Raw genomic sequence first — 23828 nt, 5'->3', positions numbered from 1 at the left:
AGAATTTGTGGAGATCTGGCTCAAGACCGAAGAAGAGTGAGGCTGTTCCAGAGGAGGGAGCCAGCAGAGGAAAGAGATCTGAAACCCGCTTGCTGCTTAGAAAATCGCTTGATAAGCAGAGAGTTTTAGCCGGAAGATCAGAGACATCTGGAGGGAGTGTATTTGGAGGGAGTGTATTTGGTGAGAGCAAGTTGTAGATGGTGTGGTCTCAGGCCCAGACAGCCTTATGGATGATGCAGAGGGATTTGAATTTGATCCGTGCGTCAACCGGGACCCAGTGGATAGATTGTAGGGCTGGAGAGAGGCGGTCTTTGGGCTTGAGGCCAAGGATAAGTCTTTCAGCCTATTCTGGATTAGCTGTAGAGGGCGGAGAGAGGAAGAGGGTAGATCAAGGACGAGGCTCGATTAAGGAAGTCCAGCCTAGATCTTTACAATCCTCATACCGATCGGTGAGCACGCCAGCACCATCCACCTTTTCATGTCGCCCTTAATTGCCGCAACCAAGATTTCTAGGTATTACAATTCCTAGGTGTTTACCTTTTCAGCTACCGGTTGGATATTGGATACCCCCGACACTCCATCCTCTCATTCGGTGGTTTCCCTACCGTCGACAAAAATTATTGTGAATGGTTTCTTTTCAAACCTGCTAGGGCTCCATAGGATCCCAACACCTGCATGAGTGCCCCAAGAGACTTCTCTGGTTCGGTGAGATAATATATGAAATTGTCAGCGAATAGGGAGACCTTAACCCCTTAAGTGACCAGGACGAGCTATCTCATCCTTGGCATTACGTTTGTGTTGCCTAGGACGAGATAGCTCATCCTTTCTGGCACTTCACGCGATCCCTGCAAAGTGGGGTTCGCACAAAAGTGAAATCCAACCCCCGGGCTAAGTGAGGAGGAGGTTCCACAGGCCAGCAAGAACTTGTGGGCGGTTGGAGGTGATGTCCCCGGCCGTGGGTATCCGTTTCCCATGTGGGTGTACCGTCCCCAAGCGCAGCGGCAGCGCCAGGGAGCCCCTGACAGGGTCCGCTTCTCTCCTCAGGGGGAAATTTTGTAACGCAGCCCAGCCAGCTCTCCAGGATGGGCGGGGTGATGTCATTGGCCTTGGGTAGCTGTCGCTCCTGTGATTTGACCGTCCCCAAGTCCAGCAGCAGTTCCAGGGAGCTCAGGCAGGCTCCCTGACCTTTCCCAGAGGGAGAAGCTGCAACGTAGGCCAGCCAGAGGTCCAGGATAGTCGGGGGTAATGTCCCTGGCCTTGGTGAGCAGTCTCCCATTTGGGGCGACCATCCCTAAGTCAAGCGGCTGTCTCAGGGAGCCCCGGCAGGATCCCCATCCCTTCCCTGAGGGAAATTCTGTAATGCAGCCGGGCCAGAGCTCTAGGATTTGTCGGGGGTGATGTCCCTGGCCTTGGGTCAGTGTCTTCCTTACGTTGTCCGCACTGTGATTTTCTTTTTTTTTTTAATTATTTCAAACTTGTTGGAGCAAAGCCCTTGGGCATAGAAGCACAGGCACATAATACATACACACATTAAACATAAAGTCAATCAAAGTAAAACTAATGAAGGTCTTCTTAAGAAAAAAATATTTATCACTTATATAGCAGCATTCCTAGAGGAGCATAATAATCAATCCAGGATAATTCTTAACTTGGTGGAAGAGGACATAGTCCTGAGGTTTTTACATTTACTCGAAAATAATGGTAAATTACTATCACCACATTTAGTAACAATGCAGTCCGTATTATCCGTGGAAAACCAGTTATTAACCAGCACTGTGCAAAGGACTCTCGGGTCCTGAGCCCTAACTGAACCCTGGTCCATTTTTTGATGCAGCCACACCAAAACTTTATTTTTAAGTGATTCCGTTGAACTGGTGGACTCCAGCCCTTTAGGACGAGCTAGCAATACCTTTGAGATGGATGGGGATGCAGTAGTTACTCTAACATCAATAATCTGAACGACTCAGGTAGTTGGCAAAAAGGTGACTGTTTTAATATCAATTATATAAAACGGGGAGTACAACAGATGTCTCGGCGTAAGATCTCTCAAAGCATCTTTTTTTTTTAAAAAAGCATTCTTTTATGGCAAACAATCGTCAATGATGACAACCTACGTATTGCAAATGTCATCCTATGTGGAAAACTACAAAAACCTAGTGGATATTGTGATAGCTTCTTAAGGAACCTCGAAGTTTAAGATCCATACTCGTCTAAAAGAGTGAAGAAAAGTGATAGGTTTCTTAACATTGGGTGGTGCAACTAAGCCCTCCCCTTAAACGGGTCACCATGAAAGTCACTAACTACACTATGTCCCATTTGTTACACAAACTATAGGACCCTTAATCACGCAGCCCCCTACTATTGGTTGGCACTCTAACCTCCGTCAGTACTTTTCCACCTACGTTTAGCAGCACAGAGACTGGTCTTCCAGGTGCTGTGAGCTAGTCTTAACCATAGCTTCCCACCAATTAGCATATTCATCTATCATCACCTCAGTGGTCTGCTGTCAATTAAGGCTTTGAACTTGTGCTTGGGAGTGTTCTTTTGCTCTGGAGCATTCAGGGGAGTGAAGGCATGCTCTGCCCTCATGCATCGGTGTGACCATCGTGTTCGTCCAACTTCATCCTTCCACGTGACTGAAGACCACAAAATCGAGCTCTAGTGTATTTAAAATACTATTTTCTGATAGATCTCTGACATCTTCCTTGTTTTTGTCCATGTCTTCTGAACAAGAGTTTCGTTCTTTCACACGATTTGTATCCTATGTGTGCTCACCCCAACCTGATAAGACCTTGGCTTCTTGGGGCTTGTCCAGCCTTGCCTTTCTGAGATCTGCTTCTCTAATTAAATTGCTGTTTTTACTGCGACACACTGGAAGAGGCCTTCCTTCCATGGTCCAGCTCTGCTATAATACGTAGTGGAAACATCCATTCTTTACTCACTTCAATATATATGTATATGTTGGTGCATGCCGCAATCTATTCACTATAAAGCTAGCTTCAAGACTACTTCGTCTGCTTGCGTTTCTTTGCATCTGTACACGTGTAAAATAACTTGATTTCTTGATCATTTCTGCAGCATAAGTTTCTTCATCTTGATCCCAAGATGTCACTTATCTTTGATACCTTCTTGATGCCTTTTAGAATATCCATCTCTTCCATAAACATCAGCTTAGCTTCATGTGACGTCACCATTCTTCTCTTCCGTTCATTAGTCCTGCTTCTTCCGAGATTTCATTGAAATGGCCATCATACAGTCTCGTATGCAGGTTTGGCTTTTCTCAATGGGAACCTTGCATCCAGGATTCTCTTCGGTATCTGTATTGTCACTGGTACTGCACGTGTCTCACACTCTGGTCTCAACATATAGGCAATATGGGCGAAGTGGTTGAGGTGGGGGTATTTGGCTCCTTCTCTACACTCTTGATTCTGGTTCCTTTGACTTTTCAACATTAGTGAGAAGAAAGTTCCTGCAGTCCAAAATAAACCTCCTCAGGGTAGGATCATCAATCAATTTCCTTAAGCGAATTTCATTGAAGGGTGGGGAATCTGACATAACCCTGGCCCCACATCCAATGGTCTGCTGGAAGGGAGTACCCACCACGACCAATTTCTGCCGCAGATCTAAGCACAGGATTTGCTTGATAAACTAACTTGGTTCCAATATCTGAGGGTTATCTACTGAGCATTTCAAAATCAACATTTACATCAGTATTTGTTTACAACACTGATCAACCTTTTAATGGTTCAAGATTTGTCAACCTTTAGGGTATGTTGCAGAGGGACCCTCGAGTCAAAAGACTCAGCCAAGTAACTAAATTCTTGCACATTAGTACACGCGTTAAGCTCACGTATGCTGAGGTCCTTAATATACTGCCATTTGTCCCAGCAGCATCGACACCTTTCTTCACAAATGCGGAATGCCCCGCAACCTCGGCAACATCCTCCATCTGTTTGAGTGGAGACTGCATTGCCAGATTGACGGCAGGTACAAAATCTACATGATTGTCCATTCCATTTCCTGGTGAGGCTTCACAACGAGTAACAAAGGGAACCTACTGACTAGTTGATACTTCCCTTCTCAAACTCCAAATGAGTAGGATCTAAAACAGATTCAGCATCCACTGAATAAGAGGATTCAGGATTCTCATCTAAGAGTTGTCGTCTCCTCTGAGCACTTAGGGCTAAAACCTCTGAAATTCGGCTTTTGCTCATTCCTGGACCTGAAGATTTGGTATATTCCCTGCTGGGTCATTTGTAATGAACCATTACTTATCGCCAGTTGTTGAGATTTTAACATTGATTTATCAATGTCTGGGTTCGGCAGTTTGTTCAGAACAGACACTGTCCGACCAGGCATGATTACAGTCGTTCAGCTTTAAAAACCAGCAAATTTAAAAAACAATGCCAAAAGTCACTATTTAAATCACTGCATTCCATTTGGCTCACTATCAGAGGTTCGCAAATTTCTGCACACGGGGCTCTACCCCATAACCTAACTCACACTAGCAGTAACTCAACTGTATTTCCAGCAGACAGAGATAGGGGCATAGCAAGGCTAGGGCCAAGGCAGGCAGAACGGGGTAAGGACAATGTAAGCACTGTCAACGTTCACACCACTAGCCACAATGTTCCGAACTCATCTGCTGTAAGTTACCAATGTTCAGCTCAGAAAAGAAGCTTTCTTGCTTAGTGCCAGCAACCAGCGAGTAAGGAGACCACAGAAGGACCAAAAAGAAACTGTGCTTTTCACCCGTGCGGTATACGAACCGGTACATCGGCAGTGCCACAGCTTCATGAGCCGGGATAGAGGAAGTGACGTAACATGGTCGTACATCAGACGTCAAGCCCACTTGATCCCAGTGAATGAGTGCTGAGAGACTTCAGCATTGTTGGAGGTAGCAAGCCCCCTTTAACACTTAAATAAATACTTGCACCATCACAGGGGCCAGGAGTGAGCGCAACATTTGATAAAACTGGACTGTAAGTCAGTCTTTCCCTGGCAACTTTCCACTTTTAATTTCCTTAATTGTAGAGATCACCTCTTCCACACTAATCTGGCCATCCAATACTTCCGCTACTTGAAGCCCCAGTAGTTACAACCGTCCAAGATATTCCTTAGACTCCTCGTCATCCCTTGAAACCTCTGGGGAATAGTGTGGCATAAAAGTCACCAAACTTTTCCACTATTTCCCTGTTGCTTGTCGGAAAGTCTTTATCTTCCTTTTCCGAAAAGCTGACCGCCCTAGAGCCCGCCTGAACTCTCATGCCCCTTGCCAGCAGCTTATCCACTTTTTCACCCTACTTGTAATAACGTTGCTTCAGTTGTTTCAAGGCCCAGTCAGTTTTATGTTCTAGGAGGGCTTTATGCTCCGCCATACATGCCTTCAGTTCTTATAAACTACCCGGGCTCACCGCTACCCTTCCGCCCCCTGTAGGTGGCAGTTCCTTGATCTCCTCAGCAGTCCACCTGTATGGTACTCTCCTTTTTCGCCCTGACCCCAACCCAATCAGTTCCCCCTTTATCGTTGCTTTAAAATGTTCCCAGAGGGTGCCAAAGCGCACCTCCCCTGTATCGATGAATTGAAAATAATCCCTAACTTTATCGAGAAGAAACTCCCCCACTGCCATCTCTTTGAGTAAGTAATCATTACAACAGTATCTCCCCGGTCTGATGGATTCCCACACACCCGCCACTGCCATCACCATATTGTGATCCGACCAAGGGACCGCCCTTACCTCCACTGCCGAGAGAGTGCTTTGGTCTACCAGGATTAGGTCTATCCTGGAGCATGAAGCATGCACAGCCGAGATGTATGTAAGCGGTACCTGGGATGGAGTCCTTCCCTGCTTCTGAGAGCCCCGCCATACCAAACATCTGCCACCCCTTTGCTTTCATTTTTGTCCATGCATTTGGCTGAATCAACCTCTTTGGTTTCTTCACCACCTCCTCTAGTCTGTAGTCTGTCCACCTGGGGATCCAGGACCATGTTAAAATCACCCCCTATTACTAAGGCCCACTTCGTGGACCATTGAAGTCATCCACTAACCCTCTCCCAAAATGCTCCCTGCTCCGTATTGGGGCTATCGACTGACACCACTGTGAGTTTAGCTCCCTCAACAAGACTGCCACCCCGTACTTCGTATTGGGTCCAAAAGCGTAAAATACTCCTGGGATCCTCCTGCCCATCTTAAATCATCGTGCCCCGAGCAAAATGTGTTTATTGGAGTAACATGTCCAGGTGTGAGTCCTTAAATTCCCTCATGACAAGCTACCTTTTGTATGGAGAGTTTAGGCCTCCAACATTCAACGTGCCTACTTTCCGGGCGATCCCCTCTGTCACCCGACTGCAAACATCTGGCTGCCATCTCTTACTCTCCCCACCTATTCACCATAAAGTCCAGATCCATGGTACGCCCCGCTCCCCTGGGAATGATGCATTGGAAACACAAGGAAAGGGAGAGACGCAACACTCCCCCACCCGTCCAACTACCCAACAACTTAATTCCCTCCACCCCCCCCCCCCTCCAGCCCCATTAGTCCCAGAGGGCCGACAGTGCCCCCGTTAACCATCCCTGAGACGCCAACCCTGAAACCTTCGCACAAATGGTCAAACAACCAGGATACCCTCCCCCCACCTCCCGGATCCAAAACAACCAATACTAAGCTAATCAACTGCAAAAAGACAACACCTCCTATCCCCTTCCTCCTGGTCCCTCCATCACACTAATCCTCCCATCCCTTACTCCCCCTCATGGCCCCTCTCGGCCCCTTCCTATAACCTTCACTGGGGAGCCAACTCTCACTCCTCACCACATATTGAGACCGCCCACTCCGGTGAAGTCCCCTAATAGACTCCCAGCTTTCCTGCCACCCTCAATTGCTGGCCCAAGGCCCATCACCAATCGCATCAATATTCGATTTGGAATGCAAGTCTATCTACTCCCCGTTCAAGTGTTCAGCTTCCTTGGTGAGGGCGTGTTGAGACGTCGAAATGTTCTCGCTCCCTGGACTCCCCAGCGTTCTGATGTCCCCTTACCCCATCAGTCTCCCTGTATCCTGGATGGATGCTGAATCTTCGTAGCCCTCCACCAGTTCCTCCATGACCCTGGAAGTATCCTCTGTTACCAGGTTATACTACATGCCCTCCCACTTGAAAACCAGAGGAAAGGAGGGAAAACCCATCTGCATCTTGCCCCTTTTTCCTGTAGCCATCTGGTCAAAGGTGCACACTTCTTTCTCCTGGCCATGGTGAAGGTGGACAGATCTGGTTATATAGCCCTCTTTGAGTCTCCATATTCAAGAGCCCAACCTTCTAGCCTTTTCAAGGAGCTTTGATTTGTCCCAATAATAATGGAAGCACCCCAGTACCGAGCGGGTCCTCTGCCCCCTCTTCCCGGTGGGTGTGCTCTGTCGATCACAATACGCGTGCCATCCTGGTCTCCCGGCACCTGGGGAGTACTCAGCGCGTCTGCAGGTCATAGAACCCCCCCCCCCACCCCCCCCCCTCACAAGCCTGTCTCACCTCGGTTCTATGCCGCACCACCTCAGGGGACTGGGTGAGAGGGGGAGGAGGAGGAGCGGTGGGGAGTTGCCTTCTTTCTGACCTCGGTCCGCCAATGCTCAACTCAACCAAGGCTCCTACGACCGTGTTTCTCTCGCCTGCAGTCCAGGCTGCACCTGTATTTTGGAAGGCTCACTCCTTCACACACAGGGATCTCTCCTCCACCGGCTCCTCGGAGCCCCAAAATGGATATAGGGGTCCACCACACCTTTACAGTCTAGTGTAGGTTCTCTTGACCAACCAAGAGTCGATATCTCTGCAGTTTCTCTGCCTGACCACAGGGAAGGGGACGGAGAGATGCACTCAGGCAGCCATTTTGCTTGCGCCCCCTGGTGGACTCCTTCGATGCTTCTATCTGTGTTCTTTGCCTGTTCCTGTCAACACTCTCCGTTGCTCTGGTTTCTTTTATATTTTTTTGAGTATGTATCCATTTGCTCATGTTTCCCCAACAAAGCCATGTACTTATTTTGCCCATTTGAGCTCCCTTTTATTTATTCTGCTGGCTTAGAAGGTCTACATTGGCAATCTTGTTCAGCTGATAAAGGCTGTGCACTGGCAAGTTTTCAAATGGCCTAAAGTCCTGCCCCCTGTATGCAGCTAGGTCCCTATTCTCATGTGTGTTGCTATTCTCCTGCGGTGCTCTTCTGCTTCTACCCAGTCCCATGGCAGCAAAGAAAGGTCGGGTAAGTGTTCTGCTAATAAGCATGCAGGATATGACCGAAGATGCTCCCTTCAGGGAGACTGTGGCAGTGGCCCACTTCCTCATACTGGATCTCCTCCCCTTCTATATCCTGTGGCTGCCACATGGTCTCAACATGGTCTTAATCCACTCCAGAGCAGCCCTAGACCAACCTGATTTTGCCCGTAAATGAGTTGGAGCGGGTCAGTGAAAACATGGAGTGCAGGTTATCTGTTCTAGTTATGGGAAGAAGTACTCTGCTTGCAGCAATGGCAAAGGATACTGGTAGGCCTGCCTTCCTGGTCCCCCTAGTCATCCATGTCTATTCTGGTGGGGTTAGGACACAGACTTAATCAAACTGTGATGTCCATTGAAATCTATGTCCCGCAGCTATACTGGCTTGTGTACTTTAAGCCCACCACGCCCTAGGGATGGGTACCACAGCCCAGGGTCACAGGCAGGAGAAACACCTGGGAGCCAAGCTCCCGGGCACCCCCAGTACCGCAGCAATAACTCTGGCGAGTCCAGCCAGTAGAGAACCCTGGTGTTTGTGGGACCTACCGTGGCAAATTACTGGCATTGGCACACCCCAGGACTTGTTCTGCAATGCAGTCCTTCACGCTGTTTTTCACTGAGACTGCCAAAGCTCAGGACTGCTCATTGCCATGCCATGCCATCCAGGGAAAAAGTCAGCGCTCAGCCTCTCGGAGCTCCATCCAACCAGGCCCTTGGTGCAGCGACCACAGGAACCGGATCCAGACACACCGGACAGATGGCTCAGAGGGCTCCTTGGACAGCTGCAGTCTTGAGCGCATGTTCTTAGCTATCCGAGGCAGCCGCATTAATAGGTTGAGTGGTAGGATTTTGTGCTAGGAGCGCGGCGCTCCAAAACTGTGGCCATCTTGAACAGCTGGCCCTTGTGTGTACATTCTGGCTGGGAGCCATTGTTTGCTGTTGTGCTTGGTGCCATTGTATACATATGTTCATGCCTCTTTTCTAGGTTGACCAGAGTTCGAGAAGGTAGAGCTTTGTGTGGTGAGATTTTTCTCTGCGCTGTTTGTGAATAGCTGGTGCAGCGCCTAAGAGGTTATGAGACACCAACTTAATGTATCTCTTAGTCTGATGGTGTAGAAAGATGTTGGGGGCACTTAATTTGTGTTCAACTCAGAGGCTCTTAAAGTATGGCATTCTGCTTAATTGAAACAGAACAGTTTTAGCTCTTCAAAGCTAAGCGTTTTGGTTGGATTTCTACAGATCTAAGATTACACTGGCAGCATAGTTGTGTGTCCTCTATTTTGTGTGCAATATTTGTCTGAAGCATAAATCACAGGGTGTTGCATTAATCGTGTCTTGTAATCACTAGTGTGTACCAAATCAATTCTGTGGGGCACAGATAATCATGGTAGATTGTGAGTCAAGTGGTGTAAATATTGAAAGGACGCTTTAGTGACAAGATTGTTACAAAGGCTGTAGGTTCAGTCTGCATTAAAAATAATTCCAGAGCTCTGCAATTTTGACATGGATTGTAAGACTGGGCTATCAAACGGGCAGGGTTATGGAGTATTTCAAGTTGGACTACTGTCCTGGACTGGTTGATGCCAGTTTGCTTAGGTTCATCTTAGCTTGTATTGAGCCAGGCAGGCCACTGTTGCTTTGATATATTGGTGTTCTCGTGAAGATTTAAGTGTTCCTAGAATGCACAGTTTCTGGGCCATTTGCACCATATATGTGGTTTCCTCAGCCAACATATGGAACCCTATGTTGTACAAATTTCCGTTGTTGAACAGTGTCATGTATATCTAGATTTATAAACGTGAACATTTGTGGGTTTGTGGCTTGGCGAAGCGTTGTTCCTTATACAGGTCCACACCGTTTCACCAATTTGCACCAAATTGTGCATAGTTACCTGTAAGACTCCTCTGGTCATTACTGCTACATAACATTTGGACACCCCCAGCCCTTTCCCCGGATCTCAGTACCTTCACACATGACTGTTGCCTGAAATCGGCAAAACATCAATGTGGTCGTAGAAGCACCAGTCCTCAACCCTAGAATGCATGGATTCTGGGACATTTGCACTGCAACAAACTGCACCACGCGAGGGTGAGGCAATCGGTGGGGAGAGAGCATGGTAGGTCCCAGTATGCAGCAGCACACCAACTCTATCCTGCCTTCCCAACGTCTGTTTCGGGGTATGTCAGCCAGCCACACACGCCCATTCTCAGTGCCGTTAACTTCATAGTGAAAAGGGCATAAAGCGATGAGCGAATCGGAACAGCGACCTACAGGATAATCTATTTTCAACAATGTTGAGTGTTGTCATGTGTGTCCAGAGTCGTTTTTGCTAGTGTTTTGGAACAACACATGTAGTGACATTTATGAGGAGAGTGTTTGACTTGGTGGGTTGAGTTTTCATGGAAAGAGGTTACCAATTGTAGTTCAGAGCCTTCAATTCCAGCTATCTCAGACAGGCTGTTAAGGAACAGGTTTTGCTGTCCAATATCTGTTGTGCATAGAGGTCCAAAAGTAATGTACAAGCCTAACCTTAATATATGGAGGCAAGAAGTTAATTCCTTGAGTAAATTGTGGTGCTTTGCATTCCTGGACTTGGGCAAAAGCAAAGCCACTTTAGATGCCATGTGTTTCCAGATATGAGGATCACTACACTATACATGGTAGTTCAGTTTTGGGGCAATGTTTGGAGAGTGTCTAAATCATCTTTGATTTGTACCCACCTGAAAGTATGTTTGAGCTTAGAGCTGGTCAAGAGACAAGATGGTGAGCCTGGTGTGATGGTTGTGATCAGTCTGTAAACCCAGGTTACCTAATTTCCATTGCAAACATCAGAAAGGAGCGATTTTATTTGTTTAGGGTTGCAAAGAATTTGGCCATGTCCTCCTTCTTTTCATCTCAATTGAATTTCAGTAGGTGCATATTGGGATTGCATTACAAATGTTGCTGCATGATCTTCTGTGAGGAAGTCGGCTGTTGGGGATATAATTGACCTAGAAAAGATGAAAGGCTGAGATGACTTTCTGGTATTGAAATCTTTTGACCTGCACGTTTAACACACACCACAGCAACAAATACATATCAAAGCAAGTTAACTGGTTAATAGCTGTATCAAAAGTAATACAATAATTTAAACCGCTTTTGTCAACCCAAAGACATTCATTCTTATTAGGGGAGGATACACCTTAGCAAGAGACAGGCTGTCCTTTTTTATTCCTTGTGTACGTAGAAGTTAAAGGATCATCCAGGCCTTTCCACTAGTCTCCTGTACCAAATAAGTCACATTCTACAATGCAGAGTCTGCACGTCATTGTTTTCTGGCAACAAAAAAACAAAAGGTTTTAAGAATAATGCAGGATTGAGTTTTTCCTTACTGTTTTTATTGTATATATTTCTTTTTCCTGTTTAATATCTGTTCAGTTGAAAGTCCTCCATATATGACTTGCTGATTTTGAACACTATAGAAATAATAAAACCAAGCCAAAAATGATATTGCAATCGTTTTTGTCCCGTAGCGCTACAATTTCCTTTGGGATTAAGGTATGCGCGAATCATAATCTCCCTTTTAAGCACTATTTTAGTTAGGATAAGTGTGAATATATTGGTTATAGGTGGGCAGAATGTAAGTTTACAAGAGCTTAGGTGGAGCCTGAAAACAAAGTTGCGTTGATCTATTCCTCAATGTTAAGTCAAGTTGAATCATCCAAGAAAAACTATGTTCACACTTCATCACAACGGATGAATGTTTTGATGTGTGTATGCAATCCTGTTCATGCATGGCAGCTTTATTTTGGTGTTTAGATGGTTTACTCTTTTCAATGATTTGCCAGTATGGGTCTCCTCCTTACTGTTTTCACAAGCTAAACTGGAACATACTTGTGTTTTGTTTTTGTTGTTTTTTTGCAGCGAATGACAAATAGCAGCAGTTCGCCCAGCCTTCTCAATGATAGTGCCAAGTCCTATTCAGGTCATGGTAAGAACTTGTTTATATAATTTCAATTGAATGTGGAGATCTTATATTATCAAATGCAACAGTTAACTTCAATTCATTCATTAATGTGCACACTGCAGAAAGGAAAGGGTTAGGGGAAGTGGTATGATGGAGATAATCAATATATGTCTCCATTCAGAAGGCAAAGGTCAGTAAGTGTAAAACACTTCGGATTTACATTATCACATTACTATAAAAATCATTGTAAAATGTAATTAGAACATGAATTCATAGTACAAAATTAAAAAGTATCTGTTCTTTAAGCAATACAGTTTGGTTAGGTGTGCTCTAGTCATAAAACCTGATGCACCATAAGATATCAGTTTTCATAATATTATAGTGTATGTAATTTGATACTGAGCAAATCAAATTTGGGGTTCATGTCTCTTGCTTCAATATCTTGAAGTTATTAGTTTGATATAAAAGTACCTGATGGTAAGAGCGGTGCGCAAATAAGATAACCATGCCCAACATATATGAACTTGGTCTACTCTCAGAAACTAGTAAAGTGCTGCTTGGTATTGCCTAATGCCTGTCTTGTTGAGTACTAGCTTTAATGTGCTCTGTCTAATTCTATGATAAGCCGGACAAAAGAACAAAGTGGAGGAGATCCTTTTACTTCTTTACAAAGTGGGCAGCTATAGCTGACCACCTCGTCCTCCCATTTGGCTACTGTGGCTCTTAATGGTAAGCAGTTTATCTCTGGTTATGGGGGGATCTATCCTTCAAAAAGTCACTCCACTCGAAATATCTTTGAATATTATTAGCTGAGAAGATTATGCCACTTCTGTTTGAAGGTTTAGTTGGCGCCTGCAACTATCGCTCAGATTTCATGTCGTTTGTAATGATTTTTAAGTTTGTGGCAATCACTCTTACTAATGTGAGCCGGGTCAGTAAAGTAAGTGTGTGGATTCATCTTAATACAAAGCACGCTTGTATAGCTGAGGCAGGGAATAGCTGTATATCGCAAATGGGCCAGCAGAGAGGAAATGCTAAAGTGTGCCAGGGTCGCCTTTTTTTTGTTTCAAACTCTGAGCCAGTGCAGTATCTGTTCTAATGCTAGTTCATCAGCGCGAAAAACCGAGGGTCCAATTCAATGTGCGTAGCAACGTTAGGGGCAGAAGACGGAACACCTAGAATTCTCTTGAAGTTATTTTAAATTACCTGCAACAAGTCCACATATACCATGCCCCACAAGGACAAGCCGTATCTGGCTATAGGTCTACACAAGTTCATAAAATGATTAATGCGGCATATCGACTACTGCATCCTTGTACCTTGTTTAGAATTATGCCCCTTACTATTAAAACCAGCATTAAAACGGATGCCTAGCTATTCCTAGTCATTCACCTACACAATATTCTTGCCGTTTGAGTAAATGGACGCTACTTTAGGATTTGTTTCTTTTTGTAGCTTGACGGGCCGTCAAAGTTGATTTATCTGGGTTGACTTTTAGATCGAAGGAGTTTATAAAATGAGTGTATGCAGTGATGTTTTTGTAGAGCACAAGCCATAATGACAGTAATATTGAAAAGTTGATTGTAATCAGCTGTGTCAATAAAAAAAATGACAGTATCATCTGCGTACACTAACGCATGAATGTAGCGCTCATAAATTTTGGAAAAATCACTATCTAGAGAAAGTAAGGCGGCTACAGGGCCGTTCATGTACAATGAAAAGAGGTGGGGCCAAAACAAAACCCTAGCTAATCCCCAAAGGAGTTGGAAAATCTGGAGTACATTGACCATTGGGGCCACCCTTAACTGAGGCATGTGAACCAATGTGTCAAGCAGTTACTAAACAAAAGTGTGCATGCCCCTCTACTGTGGGCGAACATGGTTAAAATTACCTGTTCTATGGAATTTCTTCCACCTAAGAGGGTCTATCACCGGCTCACTGCTCCCTGAACAGAGGAGAAATATCTAGTTGCATATTAGTCTTGCCACAACCACAATGGCACTCCAGCACCGAAATGCTAGGCAATTCTTCTCTCCACTAGAGTACCAACAGCAACCCAGTCGCGCAGTGGTTTTACCAATGTGTTGCCCTATTGACCTTGTCAAAGGCAGTGCTGAGATTCATGAATGCCAGCTTTATGGAATCTGTTGGCTATATTTTGGGATTAGATCTATTACTTGGTATTTTTGCTATGCTGATATTTTTTATAATGGTATTTTTTTTATAATGATGAGACTAATTACATTATACTGCCTAATGATTAGATAACCAGGGTCACTAAAAACAAACAAATACTGTATTTAACACTCTCTGAATAGATGGCTCATGCCCACCTCTGGTAAATTATGTACAATACCACATTATTCCCCTTTTGCCTGTATTTCAAAATGTGAACCATGCAAATACTCAGAGTAAAACAATTCACTGCAAGCAACACACATATAGCACCTCTGAATGGCTCGGCTTCCATGAGTAATTTACCTTGTGTTTTGTCACATGTGGTAAAATCTGAATTCTCGTCCTGTTGGACCTCAGTCTGTGTGTTAACAATAACTCAGACACATAATGAAATGCTAGGCCAATTAGTTTTTATCATAAAATAGAACTATGCAAGTTACACAGAATGACCTGTACACCCACGTTATAATTCACAACTGAGCAACATTTTCTGCAGTGGCTTTCAACGCTTTTTGTGCCAAGTTCTGCTAAATCAACCATGACTTCGTAAAACTTAGCAAGAAAAATACCCTTTAAAAAAACTGGAAAACTTTGAGAAGTATGAACACAGATTGACATGCAGATTTAAATTTGAATCTCTAATACAGCACCTAAAATATACTGAACTATTTGAGCTAAACTAAGTTACCACTCGCTCCACTCGCCCCTCATTTAACTTGATAATTACCAGATTAAGCAGGCGAATTTCCCCGACTCAGCTTGGTTGTGTTCCAGAGTCATTCACAGCTAAAGTCGCTCATGATTTCACAGCCCTTCTAAAGATGCCACCCAGGGGAGAAACAGCTTCAGCTTTAGTATGGTTGTAATTAGCCATCTACTCCCTTCATCAGTCAGTGCCAGAAGAGGAATGCCCCTATACTCTGCCTCAAAAGCAGTGGTCGAAGTGAGTGGGAGCAGTTGGGAGGGGTGCTTCTCTATTTTTTTTTATTAATTTTTACAGCGCCTATACTTTTATTTTTAAAAAACTTTTCTGGAACAGTTTCTTTTTAAAATAACTGTGTAGGAAGAAGTTGAAACTTGCACTTTCAGTGCAGTGCACTGAACATTCCCTTAAACAGCAGGCACGTGTGTTTGGGAGTTTGTATTGTGTGTGGAGGGGGGCAGGGTAATGGGGTTTGTGGGGAGTGGGGCAATCTAGCAGGGAACATAGTTCCACTACTTCTTTTCTTACACTTCGACCACTGTTCAAAAGCCTTTTTTATGGAACCCCTTGTCAATCACAAGCACCGCCCCTTGTCCAGTTCATCCCACTAAGAAATCCTGTGATTTCTCGTTGTACTAACTGCGTTGTTGAAGAGAAAAAAAAAACTTTCCTCTTGTGCTTCCTGCTCCAAAACAATAGCATGTTTTTAGTAGAACGGATCTTCACATTTTTCAGCTTACCACACAGTGCAGATTCAGCCTGCACATTTAAAGTTAATTTTTCTTTCCAATTTTTCAGAGCATTATGCGTTTTCATCAGTCTGCATGCTGCTTATTTCGTGAGCTAATTATGGGAATCTGTCAGTGGTCGAAGTGAGAGGGAGCAGTCGGGAGCGGTGCTCCTCTACTTTTTAAATTACCTTTTACAGCTCATACACTTATTTTAAAAAGAAACCGTTCTGGAATGATTACGTTTTAAAATAGTGTAGGAAAAAGTTGAAACTTGCACTTGTATTGTGTGTGGGGGCGGTGTTGATGGGGTTAGTGGGGAGTGGGTGCAGGCCAGCAGGGAACATAGTTCCACTACTTCTTTTCGTAAACTTCGACCACTGGAATCTGTTACATATTTAATGGGGTTGGGGTTAGTTAGTATGTTAGATTTAGGTTAATATTATATTAAGTGCAGCTCAGTTCATTGAAATGGCATACTGAAGCAAAGTGATACATTTCTAGCATGTGCTCTGTGCATTGGCATCTAGTTAATTCTGCCTGAGACTCTCACTTTTGAGTCCAGCAATGAGTTTCACAGCCTTTGCCCCAGTTGAAGTTCAAACCCTTGCTAAAATGTAAATGTGAAATGCGGATTCATATGTTGAAATGCTGAGGACATATTTCTACACTCCCTCCTTTTTTTCCTGCTGGGATATAACATGAAATCACTGCAGGAAAAACAAATGTATTTGCTCTAAAACACAGTTGCTTCTCCCAATAACCACATCTTAGTTGAAAATAAATAACATACAAATTGTAGTATTCATACACAAGAAACATTATTTCTGATGCTTATGAATCTGCTTAGTCGCATGCTGTGCATATAGTCTGACATCTAGTGGAAATCGCAGAGTATAGCATATTTTATTTCATGGATCGAAAGGGGACATCAACATGGGCGTGCTTGTAACACTATCCCTAACGTGACGTGTAATGTAGCCAAGATCCTTCACGCGTCGATGTCCGTCAGATTGTTTTTTTCCACCCAGCTAGCTGGTCGCCTTATGTGGAGCTCGAAAAATTGCTAATATAATATCTTTGTCCAGGACCTCCGGTCATTTTATTCGTCCCTTCATCGACAACTACTTCACAACCAACGCTGAAGACAGCAGAAGACATTTATAGACTTCGGCGGCTGGTGCTCTGGTAGCCAGGCCTACACAGTAGGGAGAGTGGGGTCCGAGGCTCTGTTTCTTTTCAAGAATTAATTTCCTTCGCCCCTCTCTTTTCCCTTCTAGTTTTGCTGTCGCTATAAACCTGAGCTATGCACAGGACACCTTTTTAAAATGTTGCCCTTCTTGCAAAGGCAAGTATCCATGGAAAGACGCACACCAGAGCTGTAATAAGTGTCTACTTCGAGATCACCACAAGGGGTCCTATCTGTCTTTTAAGCTTTTACATCCTTAGAAGTTAAAAGAATGGCAAATTAAATGGTGGGCGGCCTACGCCATGATGCAGGCCGAGGGTAGCTCCCCCGCCGCCACAAGCGCTGAGAAAATGAGCGACAGCCGTGGTTCTGAGACAGTCCATTGACCTATCTTCGGAGCAGCCACGCTCCAAGTCGTCCGTACCTTGCCCCGGCAGGCAGGCCACCGGTTCTGCTTTGGGGAGTGTACTATCTGGCGACAAGCATGCTCACACTACACACGAAGGAAAGCACACATCCCCAACCCCCCCCGGGCCTCCTCGACGGACTTATCGGGACGACCAAAGACACCAGCGGGTTCGCCAATATCTTCGACGGAACCCACCGATCCACAGGTTCGGCAGCCCTCCCCGCAACCTAGGTGGCATGCATCCGGGCAGTCAAGTGACGAGGACATCAACACGATAATTCATAAAAGCGCCAAAACGCCTGACAAGAGTGCGCCGGCGCATGAGATTTTGGCAATGTCGAAAACCGCGACGGCTGTCGAAATCCCTTCCAGACAAGCCAGAGATCCGCGCGAGTCTCGCAAACATCTTGGCAGCAAATAGGCCTAGAGCACCACACAGCGTGGGTAATAATAAGCAGCGCTCAGATAACTGAGGGTTTGTAGCGCTATATAAAATGCTAAATTATTATTATTTATTTATTAGAGATGCTTCGAAGAACACGTCCAAACGTCGAAAGTCAGGAAGAATATTCTGAAGGTTCCCAGCCCCGGTCTAAGACTGTCACATAAAACTCGATGACCTAAGAACACAGGTCCCGAAGAGGAGCCCTTCCCCCTCCAGAACCCTCTGGGTCATCCTTATGGACCAGGGACAGGTTTAAGGGGTATATGAATAAACTTTCAAAATTTGTGGATTTTTCAGAGAAGTTTATCAATCCGAACAAGGCATAGAGAGGAAGACCTCTATCCCACTATGTGTAAATTTCAAAGGACCTCCAGTCACTCTCCTCATGAGGAGGTTTTTGATCTAACAGAACCTGAGGAGACCCCTCGGGTCCCTTAAGATCAGGGTGAGGATCTCTTTGAAGAACCTCCATACCACTCCCCAGATTCAGGTGATGATCAACCTGTGGGAGAAGCACCATGGCTGTCACCGACTTATACCCCTGACCCAGACACATTATTCATGGATCCTCCCGCATCTCCTATAAGATAGGCATCTCCCATAGATGACCAGATGGCATTCAATGCTATCCTGAAATATGTGGCAGAGCACTTCCAGATCGCCACGCAAGAGGCGGTGCAAGACAGACTTCGTAGAGGACATTTTGATAGAGAAACCACCTTCAAGCCAGGTGACACCTCCTCTAAACGCTATCAAAAGGCGTATCACCCCTGCTTTGCTCACTCTATCGCAAACAAGGGCAGTTAACCCACGAGTCAAAGCTTTTTCGCCCCTCGCCTACAGACCCACTCTACATCCGGGGAAATGCCACTCCAGATTCCCTAGTGTTAGAACGACTAGGAAAAGAGCAGGGGTACCCTTGTCCATGGCAGAGGCACCGCTGGACAGGGACTGCAAGAAATTGTATGCCCTGGATAAGCACATCACAACAGCAGCAGCCTATCCCACCAGGATAGCCAACAATACCACATTGTTGGCTAGTTACAGCGACGCCCAGTGGAATCTACTCCAGGAAGGCCTGCAAGCAGTCTCAGAGCCTACACGGTCGTGCCTGCTGGCGGTTGTGTTGGAGGGGAGGCAGGTTAATCAAAACACCCTGGATGTCACGACCCTCGCCCAAAACCCCCTCTGGCAAACCCATTGGCCATGTGGAGTCAGGACTCGGGCCTCTAGAGCCTGGCATGCTCTTCAAAAGCCCTCATGGGACCAGTCCTGGCGCCTATGGCGCCAGGCTCATACACCATGAACAACAATGTGCTTGGGAACTACTTTATTGTATTGTCAGCCAACATGGAGCCATCCACATAGCTTGGTTCCTAAGAACCAAGTTATGCGGTCTAGTGTGTGGCAGGCCTGGAACTACTTTCCCTGGTACTACTTTACCTGGGCTATATAAACCACACCCTGACTGCAGAACATGCTTCGTGTTACTTTGCAGCTTGCAACGTGACTCTCACCGTGTCCAGCTATTCTCTTGAACCTCGGAGAAGCAGAACCTGCAAGGAGACAAAAGGAACATCATTAGCAGCAGCAGCTTACCTGCAGTCTTCATCTTTAAACACTCGCAGCTACTGGGAACAGCTTCCTCGAATCTGTACGCCTCCCGGACAGAATGACCTGAAAGAGGAAGATGGAGGCAACATTAAAGAAAGCTGTAGAGACATTTACAAATTACGAACTGCTCAAAAGGCTTACCTGGCTGGTCGCCTCTCGGCTGGCACCACTCCGGACATTCCACTCGCGCTGAACACTGCGACCTACAAGGAAGGAAAACACAGGTTTGCAAAGGCAAGACTTGGCAGGGCTGCGCATAGCGCTTACTTACCGCATCATAGCGCCCTTAATGCGCCATCATTTACCAGCTGGGCTCAACCAAGCCAGTTCACCGCGCTGAAGCTCTGCATACCTAAGGGAGAAAAAAAGACATTTTAAACAAAGAAAAGCATGCAGGATATCAACAAAACTAAAGAACAGCAATAAGACCTACCTGAACAATATCAAACGTGCCGGTGTCAGTGAAGTAACTGGACTGCACTCGCCATGAAAGACAAGGCATCCCTCCAAAGAAGGCAGGACGGAGAGCACGCCTAATTCTACCTGTCGGTCAGTCTTGAACACAGTCCTCCTGTATTTTCAGGCAGAACCTTCCCCGCAGACCACATCAGGGCAAAGTTGAGACGCATACCAGCGAGTAACCCCGCTGGGTGGCATCCCTGTGGATACTAGGTGAGCATAACACTGGATGCTGCAGAGACAGCAGTTAGGACATTAGCCCAAGGTACCTTATTGAAAAGGCATGCATGGTTGAAGAATTTGGGGTTCAAACCGGAAACGCAGGCGTCCCTCATTAACAAACCGGTGGAAAAATCTAACCTGTTTGGGAAGTTGGTGGATGATGCTTTAGAGACTGCGAAAAAGGAACATGAGACCTTGAAGACACTAAATCGAATAACTCAGAGACCCTATCGGCAGCAAGGGGGTAATTCTCGCTGCTCCTTTTGCTGACAATCTTTTTCCCATGTCCCCCCGAAAATTAGTATCGAACGGGAAATACATGGTCCTCAGGACAGGGGGCAGCTGTCTCTAACCGTTATCGACCAAGAGGACAGCACTGTGGCAAAGGAAGGGGAAGAAGCACCACCCCCTAATTTCTCCAAGGCCTCAAATAAAACATAACTTTCCGATTTGGGTCCCCACCAATGTCTCCCCGGTCGGGAGGTGGAAAACCTCATTCTTCGATGCATGGGAGGGAATTACCACAGACCAGTGGGTGCTCAAGACAGTCACCCACGGCTATTGTATAGAGTTCAGCCGACTACCTTGATACCGGCCACCAACATACAGGCAAATGACGCCAGAACATCTGAAGATCCTACTACAAGAGGTCGAGATCCTGCAAGAAAGGGCGCGATCGATGTTGTCCTCGTTCTACAGGTAAACAGGTATTTATTTAGTGTACTTTTGTGTACCGGAAAAGATCTCAACATGCACCCTGTGCTAGACTTGCGCCCAGCGAACAAATTTGTCAAAGTTCTGTATGGCAATACTGCAAGAGGTAATCCCTCTACTAAAGCAGGGGGATTACATAGCAACATTGGATATAAAAGATGCATACTGTCATATTTCAATGGTGCCAGCGCACAGAAAATACCTAAGGTTCATGATAGTGGACAAACACCATCAGTTCAAGGTTCTTCCCTTCGGCATTGCCTCATCCCCAAGGGTGTTTACAAAGGTATTGGCGGTAGTAGCAGCTCATCTGCGCAGGCACTCCATCCCAGTCTATCCATACCTGAACAACTGGCTAATAACAAGGATTTGCATGGAATATGCCCATCATACACTCAAACGAGAAGAAGTCCAGTTAAGACCCCTGCCAAGTCAAACAATTTCTGGGAGCTCTAATTCAGACAGAAGACTGCCTCGTCTTCCCCTGCAACGAGAGGGTTCAAAACATGCTGTTCCAGATCCCTCAGTATGTAGCCAATCACAGTGACTGTACTGTACGCAAGGCCATGCGACTGTTGGGGATGATGGCTTCCTGCGTGTGGGACCAAGTAAATGCGCCCCATGCAACAGTGGCTCAACAGACAGTGGTGTCAGGCCAGCGGACAATGGGACGATCTAGTGGTTGTCTCGGCAGCCCTCGTTCTCTCTCTGCTGTGGAGGTCAAGAGAAAACCTCTTGAAGGGGAAGATCTTCACCACTCCTGCAGTAAAAGCCACTCTCACTACGGACGCATCGCTGACAGGGGGGGGGGGGGGGGGGGGGTTTGAGGTGGTCTCAGCAGTAGTAGCAAACCACATAAACCTGTTGGAATTGTTGGTGATATTCAAAGCCCTAAAAGCTTTTCAGTCACAACTTCATGGGAAGACAGTACTGGTTCTCACGGGCAACACCATGGCCATGTATTACCTGAACAAACTGGGGTGGGGCGCAACACTCGCTCCAGGGCTATCCAAACGGTCCCAGAACATTTCGAAGTGGGCTCGTAAACACTGGATGTTCCTCCTAACACGTTCCAAGGTAACTCAATCTTCTGGAAGACGTGCTCAGCAGACTTCCCTCTACCCACAGAGTACAAATGGCAGCTACACGAAGACATTGTCTCCAACATCTTCGCAGAATGGGGGCTTCCCGGAGATTAACTTGTTCGCAACTCTGGAGAGCGCACAATGCCAAGATTACTCCTCCAGGTACCCCCAGAACTGCACCAAAGGGAATGGTCTCTGGATAACATGTTCAGGGAAATTTGTCTACGACGCAACCCCCCCCCCCCACCCCAGACTCCCGTACTCAACAAGATGCACCAGGAACCAGTCACAATGATTCTGGTGGCCCCCATGTGGGCCCGCCAACCCTTGTTCTCCCATCTGATGGCACTGTCAATCTCTCCTCTGATGAAATTACCTTGACCATTCAACATGCTTTCACAAGACAAGGGAGAGTCACTCCATCCTTGCCCACAAACTCTCAATTTAGCGACCTGGCTCCTGAGTTCATAAAGTTCGAGCACCTCCACCTTCCTCAGATGTATGGATATTCTTAAAGGGGCAAGAAAGCCTAACACCAGACATTGCTACTGGATTAAGTGGAAATGCTTCGTCATCTGGTGCCATTCTAAGAGCATCAATCCCATTGACTGGTCTCCTACTCACATTGTGTTATGCCAGACTCACCTGCTGGACCGCGTATGCTTTTTAATTCACTGAAGTCCACCTGGCAGCGCTTTCAGCATCCACTACGTCTCAAAAGGAGTTGTGTTGGAAGATCCCAGTCAAAGCTTTTATGGAAGGCGTTAAAAGACTTCATCCCCCCATTTCAAACCTGGCCCCTGGGTGGGACCTAAATGTGGTATTAACTAGACTAATGGGATCCCCCTTTGAACCGATGCATAAGGCTAGCCTTAAGGCTCTCACTTGCAAGACTGCCTTCCTAGTGGCTGTCACTTCAATCGGAAGAGTCAGTGAATTACAGGCCCTTTCAGTTCAAGACCCATTTGTTAAAATTCACAACGATGAGGTGGTTTTGCACACTCACCCCAAGTTTGTGCCTAAATTCATCTCAAAGTTCCATGTGAACCAATCAATAGAACTAGCCACCTTCTTCCAGAACCTTGCTAACATGGCAGAAAAGAAGCTACACACACTTGATGTGCGTAGAGCCGTCATATATTATCTGGAATAACCAAGACCACTAAGAAAGACAAATCCGTTTTTCGTTTCAGTGGCAGCTGGTAGAAAAGGAGATCATGTCACTAAATCGGCCATCTCAAAGTGGATTGTAAACTGCATATCACACTGCTACATTCTTGCCAAGAGTGATCTGCCCTTCAAGCCTAGAGCGCACTCTACTCTGGGCACTGGGGCTTCCATAGCATTCATTGCAAATGTTACACTCAAATCCATTTGCAAAGCAGCAACCTGGAGTTCTGTACACACCTTTACAAAACACTACTGCCTAGATACTCACTCTAGGTCTGATTCTCAGATGGGACAAACGGTACTAAGACATCTTTTTACTACTGTTACTTCTCATACTACACCTGCAACTCTGGATACTGCTCGCTAGTCTATGCATAGCATGTGACTCTAAGCAGTCACAGGCGTCAGAAGACATAACCTACTCACCGTAATAGCAGTTCTGATGATTGTATCTGCTTAGATTCACATGCGCCCACCCTTCTTCCCTGCTCGGAGTAGAAGGAACATAGACATCTTACTACTTTTGCTCTATCTGTACTCACTCACGTTAGTCATAAGGCTCCCTCATGGCAGAAGAAATACAGAGGGACCTCTATGTGTGAAGGATCTTGGGAACACTACACATCACCTTGGGGATAGTGTTACAAGCAAGCCCATGTCGACGTCCCCTTTCGATCTTCGAAAGGCGAGATGCAATACTCTGCGATT

At 45.9% G+C, this 23828-nt stretch overlaps 1 protein-coding gene across 2 annotated transcripts in view; it reads left to right on the top strand.

Annotated features, from left to right (window-relative positions):
- The window catches only part of PAN3 (poly(A) specific ribonuclease subunit PAN3), a 2094753-nt gene that overhangs the window by 480127 nt on the left and 1590798 nt on the right, over positions 1-23828 (top strand). For both annotated transcript variants that reach the window (XM_069640299.1, XM_069640298.1), the window contains one exon: positions 12162-12228. In XM_069640299.1, the coding sequence (XP_069496400.1) occupies positions 12162-12228 (67 nt within the window). The remainder of the gene's footprint in view (positions 1-12161; positions 12229-23828) is intronic.

This window comes from Ambystoma mexicanum, chromosome 7q, assembly GCF_040938575.1.
Source record: "Ambystoma mexicanum isolate Mex_15411 chromosome 7q, UKY_AmexF1_1, whole genome shotgun sequence".
NCBI classification, from domain to species: domain Eukaryota; kingdom Metazoa; phylum Chordata; class Amphibia; order Caudata; family Ambystomatidae; genus Ambystoma; species Ambystoma mexicanum.
The sequence above is the reverse complement of the archived record's forward strand: the minus strand, read 5'-3'. Positions and strand labels throughout refer to the sequence as shown.